The following is a 23476-nucleotide window of genomic DNA, read 5'->3' on the forward strand; positions in this document are numbered from 1 at the left end:
AAGCTGTGTATGCCATTACAATGGCTAATTTATGCACGCCCATGCAACGGTGTTCAAACGCACTGACACGCCTGCATCTTCCTATTAATCACTCTGCGATTGCTCTGCGTGGTCTTCGTAATTGCAGTGCGATCGCAGTTAGGCATGCACGCACTGCGATGCATGCACAGTATGCAACAATCTGCAGTCTGCGTACTGCGATCGCATCAGCGATCCTTGCAGAATCAGGCCCAGTGTGTATGACCAATACGCGTGCTCTCGCAGACTATTGCGACAAAGTAAGGGAACATACATGTGGTTGATCTCAACCTTAAATGGATTGTCTACCTTCATTTTACTTTAACTTATAGTTTTGACATGCCTTTCTGCAACATGCACTGAATACATTGCATTGTTTGTCTTGCTTACTTATGTACTTTTAGCCATGCATGTGTTTAGTCATTTAGCTGAGTTACAACACAGCTCTGCACCTACCGTACAGGTCTAAAACATAGTTTAGCATTTATTTGTGTTGCTGTTTTAAATCCAGCGGTCAAAGTCGCCGATCGTATTTTTATTTCATGGGTTAGTAAATATCTGCAGATCAGTCTTAATCAAAAGCCAAGTTCTACTGGTTGGGTACGGGATCCCGACAGTCAGAATAACGACAGCGGCATCCCGACTGTCAAAATCCTGACAGATTTAGGTATAATCCTTACCCTAACCCACCCCTCCCACAGTCTAACCCACCCCTCCCGCAGCCTAACCCACCCCTCCCGCAGCCTAAAGCTGGCCATACACTTACACGATGAGGAGCCATGCGACTCACCGTGCCGTTTTCCCTTCAACTTCCCGGCAGCTCCCTGGCACACAATCTCACGATATGATGCATCGTGCGTCCGTCGTGTGAGTGGCTTCATTTGTTAAGAAAAAGACTGATGCACGCACGAAGAGATCGGTGAAAACCATCCATGCATCTGTGAAAAAAAAAGAATAAAAAAAAGTTAAAAAAAAAAAAACTGCATATCCCCATCCCCCCCAAAGAGCAACCAGCCATGGGCTTTTAGGGGCCCAGTGCTGGTTGGGCAACATACGGGGAACAACGTATGTAAGCACAACTAGCACCAGGCTAGTCAGAACAAACCCTAGTTGCCAAAATACGGGGTACAAACGACATAGGGGTCCCCCGTATTCTGCGCAGCCAGCACTGGGCTCTGATCCGGTCCTGGTTCTGGAAATACAGGGGAAAAAAATGAGTAGGGTTCCCCTGTATTTTCCAGAACCAGCACCGGACTTTTTCTAACAGGGGGCTGATGCCACAGCCAGGGGAGCCTTTCACGGACCCCCCAGCCGCAGCATCAGCCCTGACCACTAGTCAGCCCAGGCTGGGGAGCTGGGGACCCCCCCAATAAGGGGGTCCCACCCTCCAGGGCACCCCAGGCTAATAGCCCGGGGCTATCCCCGGCACTCCTGGGGCGGTGGGTGCCGGGTTGATTATGTGGTGTAGTGTAAATAAAAAATAGCAAACATTGTCTTTACAAGTAGAACTTGGGAGGATCCCCAACCTGGGCTGACTAGCGGTCAGGGCTGATGCTGCAGATGGGGGGCCCGTGAAAGGCTCCTCTGGCTATGGCATCAGCCCTCTTCTAGAAAAAGTCTGGTGCTGGTGGTGTAATGCCATGTTCCTACGATCGTTGTCCAGGGTCCGCAAATGTTTTCACATGGTACCTGGATGCATAACTATATTGTTAAGAGGTGAAGTGGATAAAAAAAAAAAAAAAAAAGATTGTCCTTGTATATGTCTCACACTCATAGAGACTAAATTTCAGTTGGAGGCATTTGCAGGCAAAAATGCAGATATAACAGCAACAATGGTGCATTTACATGTTTACTTTGTGCTGCACATAACTTATGATATGTGCAGTTCAAAATGAACACTTGAATTTGTGCACATGAAGATATGTTTAAAGCGCATGAAGTTATGTTCTAAGTGTATCGTGATGCATCATCAGTTTGATGAATGGTATTTTAGTGTAAACAATAAATAAATCATCATCCCCAATTCACCGCACCACTCCAAAAAAGAAAGCCAAAGTAGTCATAACTGGGGTTGGTTGCGGCATTTCTTGGGAGCCAGATAGGGTGAGGCCTTTCCGCTAAAGGTGCAACCAGCAAACCGGCTCTGTCAGACTTAGGCCCGTATTCAATTAGGTCCCAGACTTTTCCCCTGTCGTACTTTCCGTCGCATTCGCTTGTTTGGGATGCGAATTTGCGGCATGCGTGTCCCCGCATTTCGCCCTATTCAATTGCAGAACAGGCAAAAACGCAAATAGGCGAATGCATAACAGGCGGAAAGTACTGAATAGAATGGGGGAGTCAGTCTGTACCCCAAAATAAGATGCAAATACACTGGAAAACATTCCAAATGTGTAGTATTAGCCCTAATAAATGTACTTTGTGTCCTTACGTTGTGTTAAAAGCTTTCTAGAAGCTTTTTTGTAAAACTGGTGAAGAATGATATAAAACCATATTTTTTGGTTAAAAGAAATAGTCCAGTCAAGTTTGGGGTACTTGAAAATGGGTGCTAGCATATTTTTATCTCTCTAAAGTGCACTTTTATCACAGATGACGTCATTTTCGCCTACTTCAATTATCCCCGCTGCGAAAAGTCTTTGTTAAAAAACGTGGATAAGTTTTCACCTTGTAATACATGGTGAAAAAAAGAGCAACATTGGTGTTTAGGGGTGCAGAATAAAAAAAATAGCCTGCAGCCTTTTTAATGTCCCCTAAAAGTAATCTGTGTAATAAAAAAAAGAAAACAAAATCCTCAGGACACCCCAAAAAATGTACTTTAATTTTGGGGTTGAAAAAAAATAATAATAGGGGAACAAAGTTTTAAACTAGCAAAATTGATTCCGGCGGGGGGGGGGGGGTTATGGTTCCCATGTATGTGGTATGTGTTTTCAAGAATGCGGGTACTAACGGCAGGTGCATTTTTGAAGAATTTTAAAAATTCACTTGAGGGACTTAAAAATATGCTTGCACGCATTTTCATGTACCCCAAATTTGATGGAAGTAGTTTTTTTGTTTTTGCAAAAGAAAAAAACTTAAGTGTTATTCTTCACAGGTGCATTCATGCCAAACCCTGATTACCCTCAGCAGGCAAAAACGGGGGTACCCATAGTGATCCCCCATGTCTGGACATCTTTAGGGGGGTGCCAGGAACACTTTCCAAAAATTCCCTGTTTTTTTCGATTCTTGCCTTTCCGCCGGGTCCCGTTTTCGCCGGATCCTAATTGAATACGGGGATAAAGCAGGCACGCTCCCGATACTTTATCCCTGAAAAACCTGCGATGATGGCGAAAAGTTCGACCTCTGACTTTTCGCCATCAAATTGAATATGGTCCTATGTATCTGTAAAATGTATCAACAAACCTTTATTGTATCAATGACGTTCCTTGCTGCTAGAAATGAAGTTTAAGGCAGGTATCCACTATAATAATTATAATAATAATAATAATTTTATTTATATAGCGCTTTTCTCCTAAAGGACTCAAAGTGCTTTACATTTACAGTACAAAATACAAACTAAGCTTAAACAAGGGACATTAGTGAAATGCTTGGGTGAATAGGTGAGTCTTGAGTCTATTTTTGAAGGATTCTAGAGTGGAGGCCTCTCGAACTGTGCGGGGAAGTGAGTTCCACTATAAGATCTGAAAACGACTGCACGACATTGACATTCGTTCAGTGCAGGCTCATCAATCATCTGGAAACATGCTGAAACTGACGATATCGTCAAGTTGACCGGAATGTTTGAAAGATGATAGATGTCTAAACGACCAGCGGGCACGCGCATCGCTGGTCGTTTTATACACTTTTGCAAACGATTTGCACATGATTTGCATACCATTTGCAAACTATTGAACGATCGTTATCATTCAACTTAATCTTCTAGTGGATACCCCCCTTTAGTCTCCGCTAACCAGTCAGACTAAGGGTGCCCACCCACATACCGATGTACTCACGATCCGACGATGTGTCCAATTTCCCTTGAAACTCTCCCCTGCAGCTCAGCACACGATATGCTGTCCAATCTTCATTCGATCTCCTGCAGCCAGAGTTTTTAACAGTGCATTTGTGTCTAGATTGTCAGATCTGCCGTACTGCACGGCAGATCTGAACATGCGATGTGCAACCTGCGGGGGCGCGCATCGCATCGTGCTCGTGAGTCGGGGACTCACGATTTGGACATTTTTTACCCGATCTGTGGTTCCAATGTGTCGGAATCGGCCAGAACGGAAAAAAATCGCTATGTGTGTGTGCACCTTAAATTTCTCGCACTGTTGCATATCAGAGTGAAGCAGCTTTGCATGGGTTAGTTGCTGTTGTTGCTCAGCAAAGAGCAGGTTAGCAGCCTTATTTGTTTTACAGACACCGTATTCAAATGAGCAAACTGTGGTTGGAATATTACATAGAGCTTCGTCACAGGAGCTGATGTTCCAACATTGATCCTCTCATTTCCATTTAACCTGCTTTACACATTCCGATGCAGGGCTTAGCAAACCTGCTCTCTGGGTAACTCAGGATAGCAGTGCATCCAGTAGACAGGTGGAAGCCTGCCCAGACTTGAATTTGAGGCAGGTGGATTAGTTTGCTATTGTCTCTCTGATACTTTGGAATGTAATGAGCTCATTGAAAATCCAGGGTGTATTTTCTGAAGTGCATTCATCACCCAGCAGTCATAGATGTGTCTGTAAGGGAATAAAATTAGAGCCTTTATCCTGACTTTTTTGTGTTAGAGGTAAAAGTTATTCACGTATATTTCACAAATTATTGGTATCGTAAGGTGAACAATAAGGGTAGATGCAACTTACTATTAAAACATAAAGTTCCAAAATAAGCAATATATAAGAACAGCGAAAACAAAAAACACAACAGAAATGGGAAGGGATGACTGAGAAGAGGGACAGAACTGGAAAGAATGATCTGCAAGGTAATGTCACAAGGCTAATTATGGCGCCGATGCAGAATTGAGCTCATCAGTTTTACAGATGTTCTCATATTATAGGTGATGCTGAGTAAGTTGTATGCAGCTCAGCCACTAACGGCTGGAGGGGCGGTAAGTGGGTGGTAGTGTGGCATTAGCACATAAGCAAGGTTTTGAGGGCATGATGGGGGAATTGTGGGCAATGCAGAGTTGAGCATAATTTCACCTGTTTTCAGATGGATCTCTAGCACCAGGGTTATGGTGCGTACACACGGGACGATTAAAATGCTCGATATGAATGAAAATGATATCAATCATATCGGGGTCGTTCATATTGTGCATTTTTTGGTCCCTTCCAACCCACCAACGACTTGCGATGTGCGGTCACGTATGGACGATAACGATATTGTCCATCGCCCGTGCATGCAGGCCAACCTGGTCGATATTGAGCAGGTTACTATAGGGAGGTTCGTTGGTGGGTTGGTGATGTGCTGGATGATCGATATCGATCATCCAGCACACCCGGGAGATTGTTCAGCGATATTGTTATCGTTCAGTCATCCATTAATCGTGCATAAATCAGGTAGTTTAATGTCGGAAACGACCAGCGATGCGCGCTCCCAATGGTTGTTTCCAACATCAATCATCGCCTGAACATACCGGTTAATCTGCCGGTAACGACAGATTGACCATGTTCAGGGATGAGGGAGGGTGCCTGCACTGAACAACATATCGTTCAGTGTAGGCACTACAGGGGATGAGGAACGACTGTACGATTCCAATGTTGTAATCGTACTGTCTTTCCTAGTTGGCAAGTGGATACGCACCTTAACACTGTTAGGGTTCCATGGGGACCGAGTTTGAGAAACCGTGCACTAGGAAAATGAGTTTTATGAGAGAATACATTTGTAAACTTATTGTTTTAACCTTGGAAAATGAATGTATTCAGATGTAGGGAAGTTCTAGTATAGGAGCAAAAGAGACAGCATGGAAGGACATAAATGGGTATGCACGTATGCTCTGTAATTAATTTCAATATCTAAAAATATCACCCCACCAGACCATTTAGTGAATTTTGAAAGGAAAAAAATACAATCTAGGTGTTCTTGTTCTAAGCTAATTGAAAAGAACAAAAAGAATTTCAGATGTAATCAACTTGGGTTTTCTGTACCTTAGCCAAGATTGGCTAAGAGCCTGGCTGCTCTTAGCCAATCAGCGGCCATTGTCATACTAACTGGCCACTGATTGACTAAGAGCAGCTAAGGTGCAGACAACCTTGTGGGTTTCCTGTCATTCTGGTAGCGCTATACTGTAGCTGTCTGTGGGCTTATTTGTTTTATTTTCTGAAAATCGGATTCTACTGGACAAGAGGACCGACCAGCGCCAATGAGTCAGTAAGTATGTAGTGTGAGTAGAGGTGAGTGAGTGAATGTGTAAAAACAAACCAAAAAAAAAAAACCTTCAGTGCATATGTACTGGTTTTTTTTTTTAATTATTATTTTTTTTACACTGGGGGCACAGGTGCCAGTGTTCTGCTGGTACTTGTGGTTCTACAAGTGCCGCAGAGCAGGCTGGCTGGGACTTTTATTCCCACTGCGAAGAACATGATTAGTACATGATTTAGCCCATTACCCCTGCAACCACTACCTCCAGGGGTGCAGAGAAGTGCTCTGGGCTGGTTGATCCTCGGGAGGGGGGACCTCATTATTGGGAGTTCCCAACTTTCCAAAGAATGCCAGCCCTAGGCTGACCAGTTTGGGTCTGGAGAATGGTTTGGCAGGGGTACCCCACGCTGTGTTCCCCCCTGCTGTGCCATTACCACTCTGGCTGGTTCAGACTAGTGCTGGTTACAGGGAAATGGGGGGAACCCCAAGTTGGTTTTCCCCCCAATTTTCCTGTACCAGAATGGTCTCAGAGGTTCAGAGATGGTTCTGCTGTTGGGAGGGGGATCCTACGCCATCTTTATTTTTTTTTAAATTAACACTTTATTTACCTTATAGCAAACATATGCCTACACAAATCACACTGGTTTCTGCACAACACGCTGCTGGTGAGGCGGTCTATTTTAAGCTTCTATTTTGTACATATACGACCATGTTTGCAGACACGATTCTTGGTAAATCCCTGTGTTGTATTTCTGTTAATGGAAAGTACTTGCAAGTTGGTTCGATGGTGTATTTACTTCTATTTGTGTGTTTAGCCGTGTTTTGCAGATAGATTTGTGTTTTTACACCTGTTTTTACCTTAAGTAAATCTCTGTGTTTGAAAATCAGGGGAACAGTGCAATGCTAACTTGGACAGACACGATTCTTAGTACATTTACCCCTTAATTTGTGGCTCCCAAAAATAGAAATCATGACGCAATAATATATCACTGCGCTGGCCTAGAGGAAATAATCGGTATAAAAATAAATTGTGTTACAAATTACATGGATGCTTGTCTATGAAGCAAACAAGCTTTTATTTACAACGGGATGTAGTTATGAGACCGGCGGCCGCGATGCCGCTGGTCTCAATACCGACAGCTGAATCCCGACAAGGGACTTAAGATAGGTGTCGAAATACCAACGCCTATCTTAATCCCGAAGCCGGGACGCCAGCCCAAACGAGATAAGTCCAGGGTGCCCTTAGCATTAGCCATGGGAGGGAGGATAGGTTTAGGGAGCGTAGTTGGGTTAGGTTTTTGGGGGGGAGTCTATGGTTAGGCACCACTGGGTGGGGGTTAGGCATTAAGGGGGGAGGGTTAGGTTTAGACATGAAGGGGGAGGGTTAGGTTTAGGCTCTAACGGGGAGGGTTAGGGTGCGGGGTGGGGAGGGTTAGGCTACATTTACACCATATAACAACAATAAAACATACAAATGAATAACATGTTTCATATATGGATATTGAGCCTGATTCAGAGTTGTATGCTTATGCCGCAGCTGCTGTGTGTGTGTATCCAGCTGCTGTGTGTATGCAGCTGCTGTGTGTATGTGTATGCAGCTACTGTGTGTATGCAGCTGCTGTGTGTATGCAGTTGCTGTGTGTATGTGTATGCAGCTGCTGTGTGTATGCAGCTGCTGTGTGTATGTGTATGCAGCTGCTGTGTGTATGTGTATGCAGTTGCTGTGTGTATGTGTATGCAGTTGCTGTGTGTATGTGTTTGCAGCTGCTGTTTGAGAAGATGCAAATGTCGCAGTTACTGGGAGATGTATTGAGACTCCCACCTGCGGCTTTGCAAATCCCAGCATCTGTGTAAAATGTTGCAGCATCTGCGTTCAAAGACGCAGCATCGGTCGCAGATCATTTGATTGTCGCAGTCCTGAGTAAGCCTGAGAAAGGCCATGGGAACTGAGACGCCGTGTTATATTTCTTGTAAACGCAGTCTGTGACACCCCCTGAAACAGTCGTGGCATGCATGTGTTCTTTGCTTCCACTCCCCGTAACCTCCCCCAACGCTCCCCGACTTTAAATCACGCTGCGAGTACATAGTTGCTGCGAGCGACTATGGTACTGTACCTTGACGAATGCGCAGTGCAACTTAAGATACATGCGCAGATTGCTGATTACCGCTCAACTGTGAACACACCGGCATAGTGTACAACTCTGAATAAGGATCATTATCATTTCTCCTTCACAACATACAGTTGTTGTTCAGTGATTGCAAATACCTGCTATAGCGCATCTTTTACCCTGGAATGGCTACCTAGGGCTCACTTTTAGGAAATGAACAGGCCTCACAGGACACACTATGATCTGGCTGTGAGCGCCAATCGCTGCCTGCAGTGTATCAACAGCCAATCGTCTCCTGTAGTGTCTCCCTAACCAATTTCCATGTCGCCTGCAGTGTCTCCTCCCTCCCTGCCCGCCAGTGCGCCACTCTGCTTTGAATCCAGCGGCGCCTCTGTATCCTCCTCCAGCACTGAATACCTTCCCCGTCGGCCACCCTGTGACTCTCCCAGCTGCAGAAGCATTGTTGCCTCCATCATGTTGGTGGTGCCGTATCCCACCAGCAGCCTGCGCTCCATCCCCGTCCCCTTCAACCAGCTGTCACAGGAAGCCGGGGTGGATGACATTGGCCGGGCTAGGAGGTAGCTGGAGCTCTATACCCTGAGGTGCAGCTCATGCTGGATGAAACTGCTCTGGTGACACGGCCGGGGACTCCCAGCAGAAGGACAGAGGTAACTACTGCGTCCAGTACTGCTTGCCCCTAACCCCCTCCTTGCCCCAGTACTTCCCCCAACTGGTATCTACCATTATCCTCTCCCTACCCCCAGTACTGCCTGCCCCTAACCCCTCCTTGCCCCCAGTGCAATTGGCTCAATGTGTCATAATAGCGGACATCATTCATAGTATCTCTTTTGGTGAGGAAATCAACAAGAAGCCCGCCCTTGTGGTCCCATACTCTTCTCCTCAGTCTAATGGCCGTGAGAGGGAAGCAGTAGTCTTCCTGCTCTGGCCTGGTCAGAAACTAGAATGAAATAGAAAACATTACAAATGTGTTATTGAACCACCCTCCTATACTTGAAGAATATTAATAGTATAACTTGGGCCAGTAGATGTGTAATATCACAGTATAATTAAACTAATAAATCAATGGGATGACTTTTAACAGGATGGGTACTGGATGCTGGTATCCCGATAGGGTTACAATACCGACACTTTGTTGGTCGGTATGCTAATCCTCCCCTTCTCCCTACCCTAACTCTACCTCCCCCCTAGTGCCTACACCTACATCCCCCCCCCCACCTTAGTGCCTAACCCTCACACTAGTGCCTGACGCTAATCCTCCCCCTATCCCCGGTACTTACATTTGGGATTCTGGCGGTTGGGATGCCGGCATCGGGATTCTGACAGGTGTCTGGATTCTGGCGCCGGCATTCTCACCGCCGGAATCACCTCCGACGGTATTTTAACTGCATCCCTTTTTAACAGTACGTCGTACCCTATTTTGGGTTAAATTATCTGAATGTATTTGTAAAAAAAAAAAAAAAAACCACAATGGCCCTATCTGATGAATTCATCATTGTGTCTACACTCCCTTTTTAAGCTCTAACAGTTTGTCCATTCCACTCTATTGAGTCACTGTACGGTACTGGTGCAGATTACATTTCATGCCGTACTGTTCCCCAGGTGTGTCTCTTACCTGTCAGAAACTATTCTCGTCTGTTGAGATTCAGTGAAAACAGGACAGTAAATGAAAGAGGTGTGGTCTCTAGTATCAGATTCCACATGCCCAAATCACCTGCCCAGAAATCCTACCAAACTATAGCAACAGTACAATTAAAGGAGTTTCCCAGTTCAGACAGAAGAAAGGGAGAGTCTGCTGGATGAAAAGTTTATGTTGTCAATGATAATTAGAATATAGGTCACAGTTAAGTTAATTTAGGCCTCACAATATACAAGACTTACAAGCAGGTGTTAACATCACGGTCTTAATGCCTGGAAAATGTGTTTCCTCAAGAAACTAATGTAAGAGACTGGTCCTACAGACCCAGGGCCTGATTCACTACGGAACGCAACTGTGAATGCAATAGCAATTACGCACTCAGTTCAAGTGTGATAGTATGCTAATTCACTGCGATCGCAAAGCACAACATAAAGACGCCCACTTTACCGTACACACATCCGTAATGTTTAGCAGGTTTGCGAAAACATCGGTACAATCGAGTACCATCGCAGCCTCATGCACACTTGCCCAAGCCCTGACCTTACTCAGAAATTGCTAATTTCCACGCACGCTATCAGGCCTCAGGCTGCATAGGGCATCGCAGTGGATAATTTATGCACGCCCATGCAACTGCATTCAAATGCACTGGCACGCCTATGTTTGGCTGATCACCCCACGTTACCACACACAACGGCACTTTCTGTCAATCACTCTGTGATGGGTCTACGTAGCCTCTGCAATCTCAGTCCCGACCGCAATGGCTAGTTCACGCACGCGCACTGCGATGCATGCGCAGTACGCAGCAATCGGCCACTTGAGTGCGTATTAGCAACTGAGTTCCTTGCTGAATCAGGCCCACAGATTCTTACAGACAAATCCTGCTCATCAATTCAGTGTTGCCTGCAGCACTCAGTACAATGTAATGGGTTTATTTGAGAGTTCAAAGTACATAGTAGGCCATATTACATTGGGGTTTTGAGAACCGAATACTATGTGCTTAACTGTTTTTTTTTTTTTGTTTTTTTTATGATTGATTATTGATATGTCATTTTTTAAACAATAGATTATAAATTTTTAACACACAAGCAGTCAGTGTATGCCTGAAACTGCAATTAGATTAACTTATTTGCCTGAAGAGAGTACCAGAAATATGTACGGGGTTGTGGCGCTGATAATAATGTCATTTTAGCACCTCTCCTATGACAGAATGCAGTGTTGTGGCACTGGGGTCATGATGAAGCGATTAATAGAGAATTTCATTTTCATGCCTCTCCATGCCCACTCCACAGGTGTAGTGGTTGGCATTTGGAAGAGTTGACTAGAGCATGTAAACCTGTAACACACAATACTGTCTTGGAGGACCTTGGACCACTACAATCTTCATCATACTTCCTCAGATCTGTTATAATACAATTGTTTGAAATAATAAAAATAGTACACTTCAATAAGCAATTGTGCCCGACATTGCATGGCTGTATTTTTGTATTTGGTGGTGGGGGGGAGGGGGGGGGGGAGTATGGCTTTCATTACCGTTAGTACCTGCTGGCTCCCTTCTCTGCAGCTAACTGTTGCCCATGCAGCCGGCTGCTGTCTCTACAGCTGTCATCTGCTGACATACGTCTATCACACTTCTCACCCCCACCAGCTCCCATCTGACAAACTTCCCGGCCACATAGGCATACACCACATGTATGAGGGACAACTCATCATCACTGACCATGTGCTCTGTATGTTAGCAGCACACGCCGCCATGATGATATATATTTGTCTTCCAAGAGAAATATTATAAAGATTAAACCCTGATAACAAATAACAATAAATGGTGATTATTATCTGGGAGTTCTATTAAGAAGTGATGTTGCTATGGGCAACATCACTTCTTAAATAGAACTTCCATCTTAGTAAATTTACTCCATAGGGTCATTTCCAATATAAATCTCCTGGGACTGCCCCTGGATAGTCTGTGTGAAATTTGTATATTCTCCCTGTGTTAGCGTGGGGTTCCTCCGGGTCCATCAGTTTCCTCCCACACTTCAAAAACATACTGGTAGCTTAATTGACTTCAGACAAAAAATTAACCCTAAGGGTAAATTTACTAAGGTGAGAGTTTTTAGAAGTGAGATGTTGTCCATAGCAACCAATCAGATTCTAGCTATTATCTTCTAGAAGGTGCTAGTTAAATGTTAAGTAGAATCTGATTAGTTAACTCTCACCTTAGTAATTTTATCCCTAAGTGTGTGTGGGTGTCCATGTGATAGAGAACATGGGCCCTGATTCAGAGCTGGACGCTCTGAAAGAGTGCTCGCTCTGAATCTGGGCGTTTTTTTTTTTTGTAGTGTGGCCTTCTGGCCAATCGCATAGCTGTGGGTGACCACCCACAGCTATTGCGACCGGCCAGGATGATGGTCAAGACCATCGCTTGTGGTAGGGTCTCGTGGCCGCAAGCCCCAGAGAGCTTCTGGCTCTAATAGAGCCGGAAGCTCTCTCACTGACATCACACCGCCCACAAACGGCAGGCGTTCGCTTGGGAACACCTCCATTTGTGAAGCCACCCCCGCCACGCCTACAAAACGGGGCGAGCTGTCGATCAACATCGACAGCCGCCCCTTTTGTAGTGAGCCACGGAGCGAGAGATTTTCGCTCTCGCTCCGGGGCTTGCGCACGCGGAGGGCGGCCGCTGCGCGTGCGCAGAGCACACCATCGACCCGCTCGCGAGCGGATCTGAATCAGGCCCATAGATTGTAAGCTCTACTGTTACAGGGTCTTATGTGAATTACTGAATTATTCTCTTTAAAGTGCTAAGGAATATCTGTTCACTATATACATAACTGTTAATAAATATTAAGTTGACAACCACACAAATGTGAGAGATCATTTTGTGGGAGCAGATATTTAAATGAGACTCAAAGGGTGCAGAGTGCTAATTTACAGGATGAATGATAAGCCCATGCGGGCTTCCCTTCCTCCTCCCTCTGCTGCATCATCAGCACCATGCCAGCAGATTTGGAATCCCCAGCAAGAACATTATTTACACTGCAAGTTCAGGCAGATGATACGGTTTAGGGCACAAGACGTATACAGAGCTCTGCATGAGGTGTGTCTTCCCCACTAAAGAGAAGAAAGAGGCTTCTGATCCAGATAATGTTAAGATACAAACTGCAATTATAGACATGCACACATCTCTGCAGGCCAGACTACACATGTTCAAAGAACAGCTTATAATATAAAAATATGACCCCTAGATCTCATAAACATGTAATAATATATAGTTTAAATAATTGTTTAGACTAATGCTATCTTGGGTCAGTTGAGCAGTAATCCTTACATCTCTATACTGTACATAATAATTAAAAGATGGACTATTTGGAATGAAAGATTAGTAGCCAAAAGCAACATATTAGTAACGTGTGTCACAGTTTTTCAGCAAATTGTTATGTCTTTTATCACTTGCTGGCTCCTGCTTCTCTCTTGCTTCAAATAGCATTAGAAAGACGAGAGACAATTAAATTTTCAGGTGAAGACTCTTTGTGTTAATAACACCATTTAATTGTGATGTTTAGACTTTCATCTATTGCCAAACCTATTGGCGACTGTCCCGGAGTTAACAGTTGTAAGGGCGTTACTTATAGCTGACTTAAGGAAAAGTGCATGTTTTGTCTACATAAAGAAACATTGTAACATTGGTAAATTATATATAAAAAATGTTTATAATATCAGACCGGTTACATACACATTAATAGTTACAAACAACATGTACATAAGCAGCTGACACTTATTGTATGGTACAGACATATAGTTGATTCGGGATACGTTTAAGTGCAAGCAGCAATGCCGAACATATAAGGATAGCGACGTCCAGTATCCCGACTGCGTGGCATCCCTAACGTAAGGCTGCAGGTAAGTACTACACTTAACCAGGGGATGGGGGGGTTAAGTTTAGGGGAGTTAGGTTTAGAAACCTCCCTGGGTGGGTTAGGCATCCCCCGGGAAGGGTTAGGGTTAGGCTGCGGGGAGGGTGGGTTAGGCACCATCAGGGGGGAGGGGGGGAGGTGAGGTTCAGGCACCACCAAAGGGTAGGGGGTTAGGGTATTTCACACTGTCAGGATTCTTCACGGTATTTCAACCTCCGGCATCTCATACACCGGCATATTATACCCAACCCGCTGATTCAATATTCACCCTTACCTGTCCATATAATGTAACTATATACATAGGTATTAACATCTCATCAGTTGTGCAACTAGTGATAATTCCATCACCACAATGAGGACTTATTGACAAAACAATCTAATAACAAATGAAAATGAATTAAATATCCATAAAATTGTCCAGAAATTAAACCGCATTTTTCATCTTAGTACATCCCGCCCATAATATATTACAATAGATGATTAATTTTGTGTCTTCTTTTAAATAAAATGAGAAAGTTGCTTATTTTGTATCATTATCAAGAGGCCATGACTCTTTTTCAGAAGGCGTCCGCCTAATTTCCCTTTTTAGAAAATGGGGGGGGCGACACTGACACTACTTTTGGCACAGAGTTACGGCTCTGTGTATTATTTATTACCAGTTATTTATATAATGCACACATATTTCACAGCGCTTTACAGAGAATAGAGAGAGACTGACTGACTTGAATCCATTTGCACTTTCCTCTCCTAGATTCGGGGTGCAAACCTGCACTCATCATTTCCAGGCTTGGGGTGCAAATTGGCATGTGACCACATTGCTGAAATAAATAAAACACAACTCTCAGCACTCACCATCATAAACTCGCTCACCAAAGTACATGATTTATGGGTTTTGGGTTAATGGATTAATGAATGCATTTAAGCCTGCAGCCCACATCTCGGCACGCCATTTCTCTGCAGGTCCTACACTATCATTCACGATAGTAAATCTATATATATATTTATTTACTAGCCGTGCCACTTTTTGGCTGCTGCAGTTAACATATATTATAGCTGCTGTTTCTTGTGATGTAAACATTTCTTCATGTGCAAAGTGAGTTTAAATGTTTTTTTTATTCACCTTAATTGTCACTCTGTGCAGTAAAGCATACACATGACATACAGCAGTATTGTCGCCTGTGTACATTTGATTTATAAACCTTGCAAGCTCTGACAGAGACATACAAGAATGACTAGGTCTGGAGTGACTTTCTCCTCTCTAATTAAGTGCCCGATAAGAGCAGGGTAGAGAAGCCAGTAATTGCAAGGAGTCATTCCACTAACGTAGTCTTTAGGAGCACCATGAGGGATAGGTGTGGTCACTTCGGCTTCTATGGCAGGAAGTGGGTCTCGCTTCTTTTCCTTTCCTATTTTATTTTTGCATTCTTTAACAGACCTTCTAGTTTTCCCAGTTTAAACATCAGTTTTGTGTGACTCTCCTCGTCAGATCTCTCCTTTCCATACGTGAGGATTCAATACGGAACATGTTTGTTATATTAAGCTGTTCACTTATCTATACGAGTTACATAAATATTATAAGACAATTATTTTCCTTCATGCTCAGATGCCTAAATGAAGGAATCCACTTAATATATTATTGCTCTTCTCCCTCTTTAGTAAAAAAAAAAACATGCATGAAATGGGCCAGAACCTACAACTTTTGGTGCTGACGTTTATAAAACCATGTTGAAATGAGTCACATAGAAGAAACTTTCAATAATTTCCAGTAATATATGTAAATGTCTTACACACCTTTGTTTCTATTTTAAGTTTACCTGCTGCATGGTCTCTTAAGTTGACATTTGAAGATCTGAATTGATAAATCACCATCTACCCCTTTGTAATAAAGGGGGGGGGGGCCTTACACCAAGGGCACACCAGGTCTGGACAGACACCCAGCATTGGATTACCAAATGGTGGAGTTGGGGTTGTAGGGTATACACATCCATACCATTGTGCTCCAAGAAACAAGAAACCCATTTTTGCAATTAGGGTAACATTCAGGTGATCTCCTGGGTCAATAAAAAAATATTAACTATAGCAGTTAACTAATAGTCTTAAGTGCAACCATTACATACACGTAAATGTAGCTCAAGTCATAAATCTTCAAGTTTTAACTTTATTCCATGTCCAAAACTTAATAGTATTAGTCAAAGTTCAAATCTAAGCCTGAATTCTAACCATATGAGAACTTTTCTACTAAAATGATCCCAAGTTCTAAAGGCTTATAAGCACTGTTGGTGTGTTTTTAAATGTGCTTTACATGTTTTTCTTAAAACACATACACAAGCCTGACATAAGGAACCATTTTCCACTGTATTATTGTATTCAGGGTATATTTCTCACGCTGCCGTAGCGTTACTTTTGATATAGTTTTTATGTATTTACAGCATGTCTTTAGCAGTCTTAGTAAAAAGCTAGTGAAATCAAGTGGATCATAAAAGCATAACCGCCCACCTCACCCTCTTTCTTCCTCATCTCTCCCACGCCTGCCCCTGCCCTTAGTTCCACTGTGCCATTCGTTTGTGTCCCCATTCCCGTTAGTATGTAAACTCTTTATCTTTCGGTGGCACTAAACCTGTTGCACCCAAGCCTATGGGTATCGGTTTCTTCTCACGCCCTTTGCATCAGTAGCTGTGTAGAGAGTTGTAGTTTTATTTGTTTATTGTACAGTATACTGGGCCTGATTCAGAGCCGCTCGTAAGCGGCTGCTCGTTCGCTCCGAGCGATGTTCGCACAACTGCGCATGCGTATGGGTCATAATGCACATGTTCCAACCAGTCAGTGCGGTCGGAAATCGAGCGCTCGCAAAATAGCGAGTTCCTGCTAAATTGAGTGACAGGATGAGGCGTTTGTGGGTGGTAACAGGGGAAGGTGCTTAAAAACGGGGAGTGGAGATCCGAACGCAGGTGTGCCAAACGGTCAAAACGGGCGTTTTAAGGGTGTGCATAATTAACAAAGCAGCGTCATCGGCCACGTCACTTGGTTGTTTCTTAGCCTGAACTGTTCGCATGATTGCGGTAGGAAAATCCAACCACAAGTACTGCGAGCAGTTCAGATGCCTTACGATGTACTCGATCAATCTAATAAATAGCGGAGATGACGTAGGATGCGAGCGGCCAGGGGGCGTCTTTACAAAATAGCGAGCGCATGTTTCGTTCGCTCGCTCACACATAGAGGCGTCAACAGACCGCAAAGAGCGAGCGCTCAATTTAAATAGCCGGCCCTTTTTTCTGAACGAGTGAGCGCAAATAGCGTCCGGCTCTGAATCAGGCCCACTGTACTGTATTGCTCACAGTACAGTATTGTACCGTGTTACCATGTACTGTCTTGTTTTTTGCTTTCTGTGTGGCACTCCTGATCTCTTGTGGCGCCCTATGTATTATGTTTAATAGCAATATGTCAAATGAAATGTGGTTGCATTTGTCAGGCATTTTTTAATAGTTTGAAAAGTAAGACGCCAATGAGTGGGAGAAAGTAGAGAGCTCTGATAAAGTTCTAAATATGTAATAAACGATCACAATGGAATCTTAAGTGTTTTGTGATATGGATGTAATAACCCTTTACTACCTCCGCAAAAACCCGGGCTATTGCCGTGTCAACGCGGGTGGCAGCTCAGTGCAGGGGCGTTTCTAGAGAGGAGGAGGCCCGTGTGCAGTCTCCGACATGGCCCCCTCCTCTCCGCCCGGCGGCCGGCAGCGCATAGGAAAAATTCTCGGGTAGACTGATCCGACCCGGGCCCCTTTTGCAGCATGGTGATTTGGTGAAATCGGAAGGTGTCTGTGACAGCTGTCACCGGGGAGGGAGAGAGTCTCTCTGTATGGTCCGGACCGTTCCAGTTTTTACCCCATCCCCACTTCATATGGGGCGGCTGCAACTTGTCCATCTCCCCGGTGACAGTTGTGACATCAGACACCCTCCTGGAATTACACCCTCCCCTCCACAGGTTGCCTGTCTGCTCCAGTCTGGTGTTCAGTGGAGAGTTGGAGTTTCCGGCACTTAGCGATGATGTCATCTCCAAGCGCCGGCACTGCACTTGTGTATCGTGTGAACGGCACCAATTCCAGGTCGGCGCCAATTCCAGGTCGGCGCCAATTCCAGGTCGGCGCCACAATAGGAATGTACTAAGTCTCAGATCTGACCTGGCTTGGAATCGTGTTCCAATCCTGAGACAGACCTGGGATTCTGGTGTAAAAGTGTCACTAATCATAGTTTATCAGGGGACATGGGGGCCCACCCACTTATATGATCTTGCTGTCTTAGTGGGCAACAACACATTACCTTACCCTATTTTCATTCAGTGAAAATATATGGCATTTATTTATACGGTGTGCAAGAAACCTGCCACCTATTGACTTTGATTTATGGCTATTTGCTTTTTTTTTTTTTAGCTCAGTGGGTGATTATCTGGAGGCCTTTGTTAGTGCTTCCTCTTGTAATATTATGTTTTCGTTCATCTATTTATTTTTAATTATTTTATGTGTGCCTTTGTTTGGGAAAAAAGTTTAAATAAGTCACAATACAATGTCATCAGCGTAGAGGCAGTTAATTAAATTAACTATGGGCACAACTAACACTTGGAAAATATGTGTTCTATAAATATAGTCCTTTGGCTTTTGTTTGCAGATGCATGTCTAGAAGGTTTTGTAAAGTAAGCCATTTATTGCATATTTTGGAACATTTTCAGTGACTAAACAATATGTTAATTTACATTAATTAATACTTGAACTGTTGAGCTATCATATATATTCTGAGAATGACAAAAAGGCACATGAAATAACACAAAACATAATACAAATTTTGTGTACTGACTTTCACAGCAACATAGGTCCAAAATCGGCACCCGCTACACACAAAAGCAGGGATATTATGAAAAGAATAAGACGTAAATGTACTGAGTTGCCTTTGTTCAAAATCGATCCTAACGACCACTTTTAACATGGTAATGATATTAAAGGTAAACCCTGTGCGTTTTGCCTTTACGAATACTGGCATTTTCCAAATGTCTGGCAGAATCGCTCAAAATCTGCGAATTTTAAATCTTGCAGCTCATTTCAATTACCCCTAAAAGTGCAACCTGGGTAATGCATGGTTTTTGTTTTTTTTCGGTGGGGCGGTTTATAAAAAAATTTCCATCGTTCATTAAACATAAAAAAATTATTGAAAAAATTAGGTAAGGAAATTAAAATAACGACTGAAAAATATCCTCTAAGGAGGTTCATTAAAGGCTTCACACTGAAAATGATGTATCAACTTAGGGGATATTCTACTGACTTATCTCATGTTTCTCTGACTTCTAAACCATAGATCGCTGGAATTCTGTTATAAAAGTGTTTGTACCACGTCACATAAGCAATGCTATCTATTTCACCATTGTTTTAGCTTGACAACATATGCCTTGATGTATGTTTATGTATATATTTTTCCATAAGCAAAGTCGTGCTTCTCATTTTTTTCTATTTCATGACTACTGTAATGGTTTGTTATGCAAAAATCCACATCTAGATTATCTTGTAATGCTCCATGTTGGCTGATTTTTGCTGAGCTTTGTAGTTGCTTACAGTACTTAAGGTTGTTTCAAGTCGTTTTTAAGCACAAATTGATACTTAGAATGTTTTTTTTTATTATTTTCATTCAGACATACTCAGGCCTGTTCTGTGTAGTGATTAACCCATACAAGAACCTGCCCATATATACAGAACAAATAGTGGAGATGTATCGAGGAAAGAAACGCCATGAAATGCCGCCACACATATATGCGATATCAGAGACCGCTTACCGCAGCATGCTTCAAGGTATGACAAATCAGCAAACATTTAATAATGCTCATATAAGTACTTTGCGTCCTGCCTCATATGGCTTCTCAGGCTCAGTTATACAGTGTCTGCCAGGCTTTCCAGCCTCTTGCCTTATGATAGAACAGGTTACATCCTATTTCTGGGCAGAACTTGTTTGCTACTATTTTATTTGGCCTTATATACTTTCACTATCTGTATGCAGCCCATTGTGTTACCTTTATATATAAACCTGGAACCCGTACCTGACTGGGCGCCCCCAGGAGGCATGGAGAAGAGTGATTACCCCAGACCATGCAAAGGCTATGATGACCCTTGCCGATTTGGACAAAGTGGTGAAATAGAATAGAAAAATGAATGTTTATTCTGTTCTCAGATAAACTCTTCCTGTGTAGTAAAATAATGACATGGAAATTAGAGATGTTCGGTTTGGTTTCACTGAAAATCGAACACACACGAATTTGGGATCCCAGGTCCTGACTCGGGTCTAACCAAGTCCTGGGTCTGGTCTAACCGTAAATTCATGTCTCGGATCAAAAACCAGATCACGGGTTTTGGTTTGCATGTAAACAGGCCCAAATTACATGATTTTATCTCTTTTAATCAAAACTGAAACAAATTCATAATATTTGAGGGTGGTTTTTGACAAAATACGGGGGTCCACACACACCTCTCTAATGGAAATGCAATTGGGAATGTCATCAGCCTTTCTGCACTCACCTAAATCAGTTTGACAAATCCTGTCCGTTTCGTATCGTCTTAAATGTCTGACGCCTTGCACCTGGAAATTGTCCACGTTTGGCCACGTGATTATATGTATTTCTGTTTATTCAGTTAACTCTGTATCTCTTTTTCTATATGTGCAGATCGTGAGGATCAATCAATTCTCTGCACGTGAGTAATACTGTATATACTGTACTACTATTTACTATAGTACTAATCTTAAATCATAAATATAAACAAATATTTACTAATAACTTGTTTTCAATATTAAATAGTAGTTTTGTCCTACTGACATTCTTAGCAATGTTCACAATTGAAAGCAACAATGATGTCACAAATTAAAGTATATGAACAGTTCTCTAGGTTTGTATGGAATTTTATATTTAACAAGCTGCCCAACTTGTGCTTCGCTGTACAACTAGCTACATTCTGCATTGTGGTGCATAAGTGTGCAGAGTATGGTATGTACAGACGGCAGCACAGACGTTGTAATGGTTAGCATTACTGCCTCACAGCACTGAGGTCGTGGGTTTGATTCCCACTATGACCCTAACTGCGTGGAGTTTGTATATTCTCCCTGTGCTTGCATGGGTTTCCCACGGGTGCTCCGGTTTCCTCCCACACTCCAAAAATATACTGGTAGGTTACTTGGCTCCCAACAAAAATCAACCCTAGTGCGTATGTGTGTGGTCACGTGATAGGGAATATAGATTGTAAGCTCCACTGGGGCAGGGACTGATGTGAATGGACAAATATTCTGTGTAAAGCGCTGCGGAATATGTGTGCGCTATATAAATAACTGATAATAAATAAATAACAGGATAAAGCAGGGAAGACCGTTCTAGTGCTGTACAGTAAAGCACCTTGTAGAGATGCACAGCTTTAAATTTTAATGTTAAAAGGCAGAGCCGTAATTAGACTTTTTGGTGCCCTGTGCCAGAAAGAGCATTGGCGCCCCCCTTATTTCTTAAATAGGGAGATAACACACCTGAAATAGGGCCTTGGCCTCATGGGAAAGGGCCAGGGAAGAGATAGGGGAGGACAGGAGATGCTGGGGATAAAAGAAGAGGAAGCTACAAGTGAGAATGATAACAGAAAATTGACAAGCCCGAACAGCACCCCCCCTGCCCTGCAGTGCCCTGTGCCATGGCACAGATCTCACTACCCTAGTTACGGCCCTGTTAAAAGGTCAGACAGCTCATCATGGTACCATTAGTGTAAAATATACTGTAGGATGGCAATGCCAGGATGCATTGCATACATGGGAGAACCAGCAGGTCAGAAATCCAGATTAATCATGTCTGTGGCAGTCGGATTTACGACTTCTGCAATAATTCCATTATTTCGTATACCCGCATGTTACTAAGAATGGGCCAGATTCAGAGACCGACCCAATGCTGATGTATTTGCTATTGCGCAGGCATCGGAGTCGCACCTCGCATGTGCCGTGATGGTCTTGTGACAGTGGTGGCCGAGAGGATTTATTTGCAAAGTGACTGACAGTCAGGGCCCATTTGCGGGCGGTAACAGGGGTGGCGACTCAAAAGCAGCTGTGTCACGTCCATTTTGGGGGCTTGTCACAGCCTGCGTCTGCGATCCTGTACACATTTATTGAGGCTCTGGCGTCATAATTCCGTCAGCCATTCTGTATGGTCATCGGGTTACTCAGAAGTCCGATGATCGACCAGTGTGGTTCGATGGTTGTGTCTCCATACAAATCTCAGCAGCAGCGACATTTGCATATTTTCGCAGTCACTGTGTACGGGATCTCGCAACAGCTACGGCATTTGCATCCATCCCTGAATCAGGCCCAATGTTCACTTGCCCTAAGAGTTAAAGTTCTCTATCTTTATTTTATTTATTTTTGTAATATTGGCTCTGTACACTTTAGTATCAGAGAGTGCAACAAAGCTTAGTTCAAGTATGAGAACGTACAGTATGTGCATATGATACTATAGTTGTCATTTTTCATCATACCTTTATATTTTCAGTGGGGAATCAGGAGCTGGAAAGACAGAGAACACAAAGAAAGTTATCCAGTACCTGGCTCACGTGGCCTCCTCACACAAGGGGCGTAAAGAACACACAGCTCCGGTAAGGCATCTGTAGCAGCTACAGCTTATACGCTCATGAAAAATGGTCAACAAGTTACAAGCACAGAGAAATGTGATTATGAAAATAGAGTATTGCTGGCCACTTAGAAAAGCTCAGCCAATACACTTTTTGCGTCCCCGCTGTTGCTTCGCCATTATACAGAATGTAATTCTGCCTAGTTTTCGTAATTTTTCTTTTATTTAATAGAGTTGGGGGGAAGACAATCAATTAATTCTGCTTTGTAATATGGATAGGCTGAGACTCAGGCCAAATTCTGCCGATAAGTTTTGCAAACTTTGGCAAAATTAGGTAATATTTGTGGTGGACTGTTTTGATAGTCTTCAGTCATTGATGGGTCAAAATATTCCCTCACTAGCAAATAATGCCATACAATTTTAATCCATATAAATGAATACGTTTTAATCAACTCTTTCTGAGTGGGCTGTGATTTTCTATCAAATCCAGAATACCATTGTCCAAATCGGCACCCAGTTATTAGTCATAGGGGCTCATTTAATATCGTGGCACAAACAAAAATGGTTTGTTGTAACGGTAACTAATCAGATAACAGCTTCTAGCAGTCTAGTCTGGTTGCAATATTAAAAGCCAATGTTTTCTTGCTATGGGTTACAACACATTATAGCTTTCTGTACCATGGTATAGAGCCCTGCAGTCTCCTGTGTTAGCAGAGTTAGGTACGTCACAATAGAATCACTAATGTGATAATGGATGCTGGATGAGCAGTTACTGCTATACTTAAAACTGCCAAAAGGGGAAGATGACAATCAACATGAATTC

At 43.2% G+C, this 23476-nt stretch overlaps 1 protein-coding gene across 6 annotated transcripts in view; it reads left to right on the plus strand.

Annotated features, from left to right (window-relative positions):
• Positions 1-23476, plus strand: part of LOC148508451 (uncharacterized) — a 262947-nt gene that overhangs the window by 141579 nt on the left and 97892 nt on the right. For all 6 annotated transcript variants that reach the window (XM_088444564.1, XM_088444558.1, XM_088444563.1 and 3 more), the window contains exons 3-5: positions 19705-19861; positions 20728-20755; positions 22576-22678. In XM_088444564.1, coding sequence (XP_088300690.1) covers positions 19705-19861; positions 20728-20755; positions 22576-22678 — 288 coding nt within the window. The remainder of the gene's footprint in view (positions 1-19704; positions 19862-20727; positions 20756-22575; positions 22679-23476) is intronic.

Source organism: Taudactylus pleione, unplaced genomic scaffold, assembly GCF_031769625.1.
Source record: "Taudactylus pleione unplaced genomic scaffold, aTauple2 ptg000366l, whole genome shotgun sequence".
NCBI lineage: Eukaryota > Metazoa > Chordata > Amphibia > Anura > Myobatrachidae > Taudactylus > Taudactylus pleione.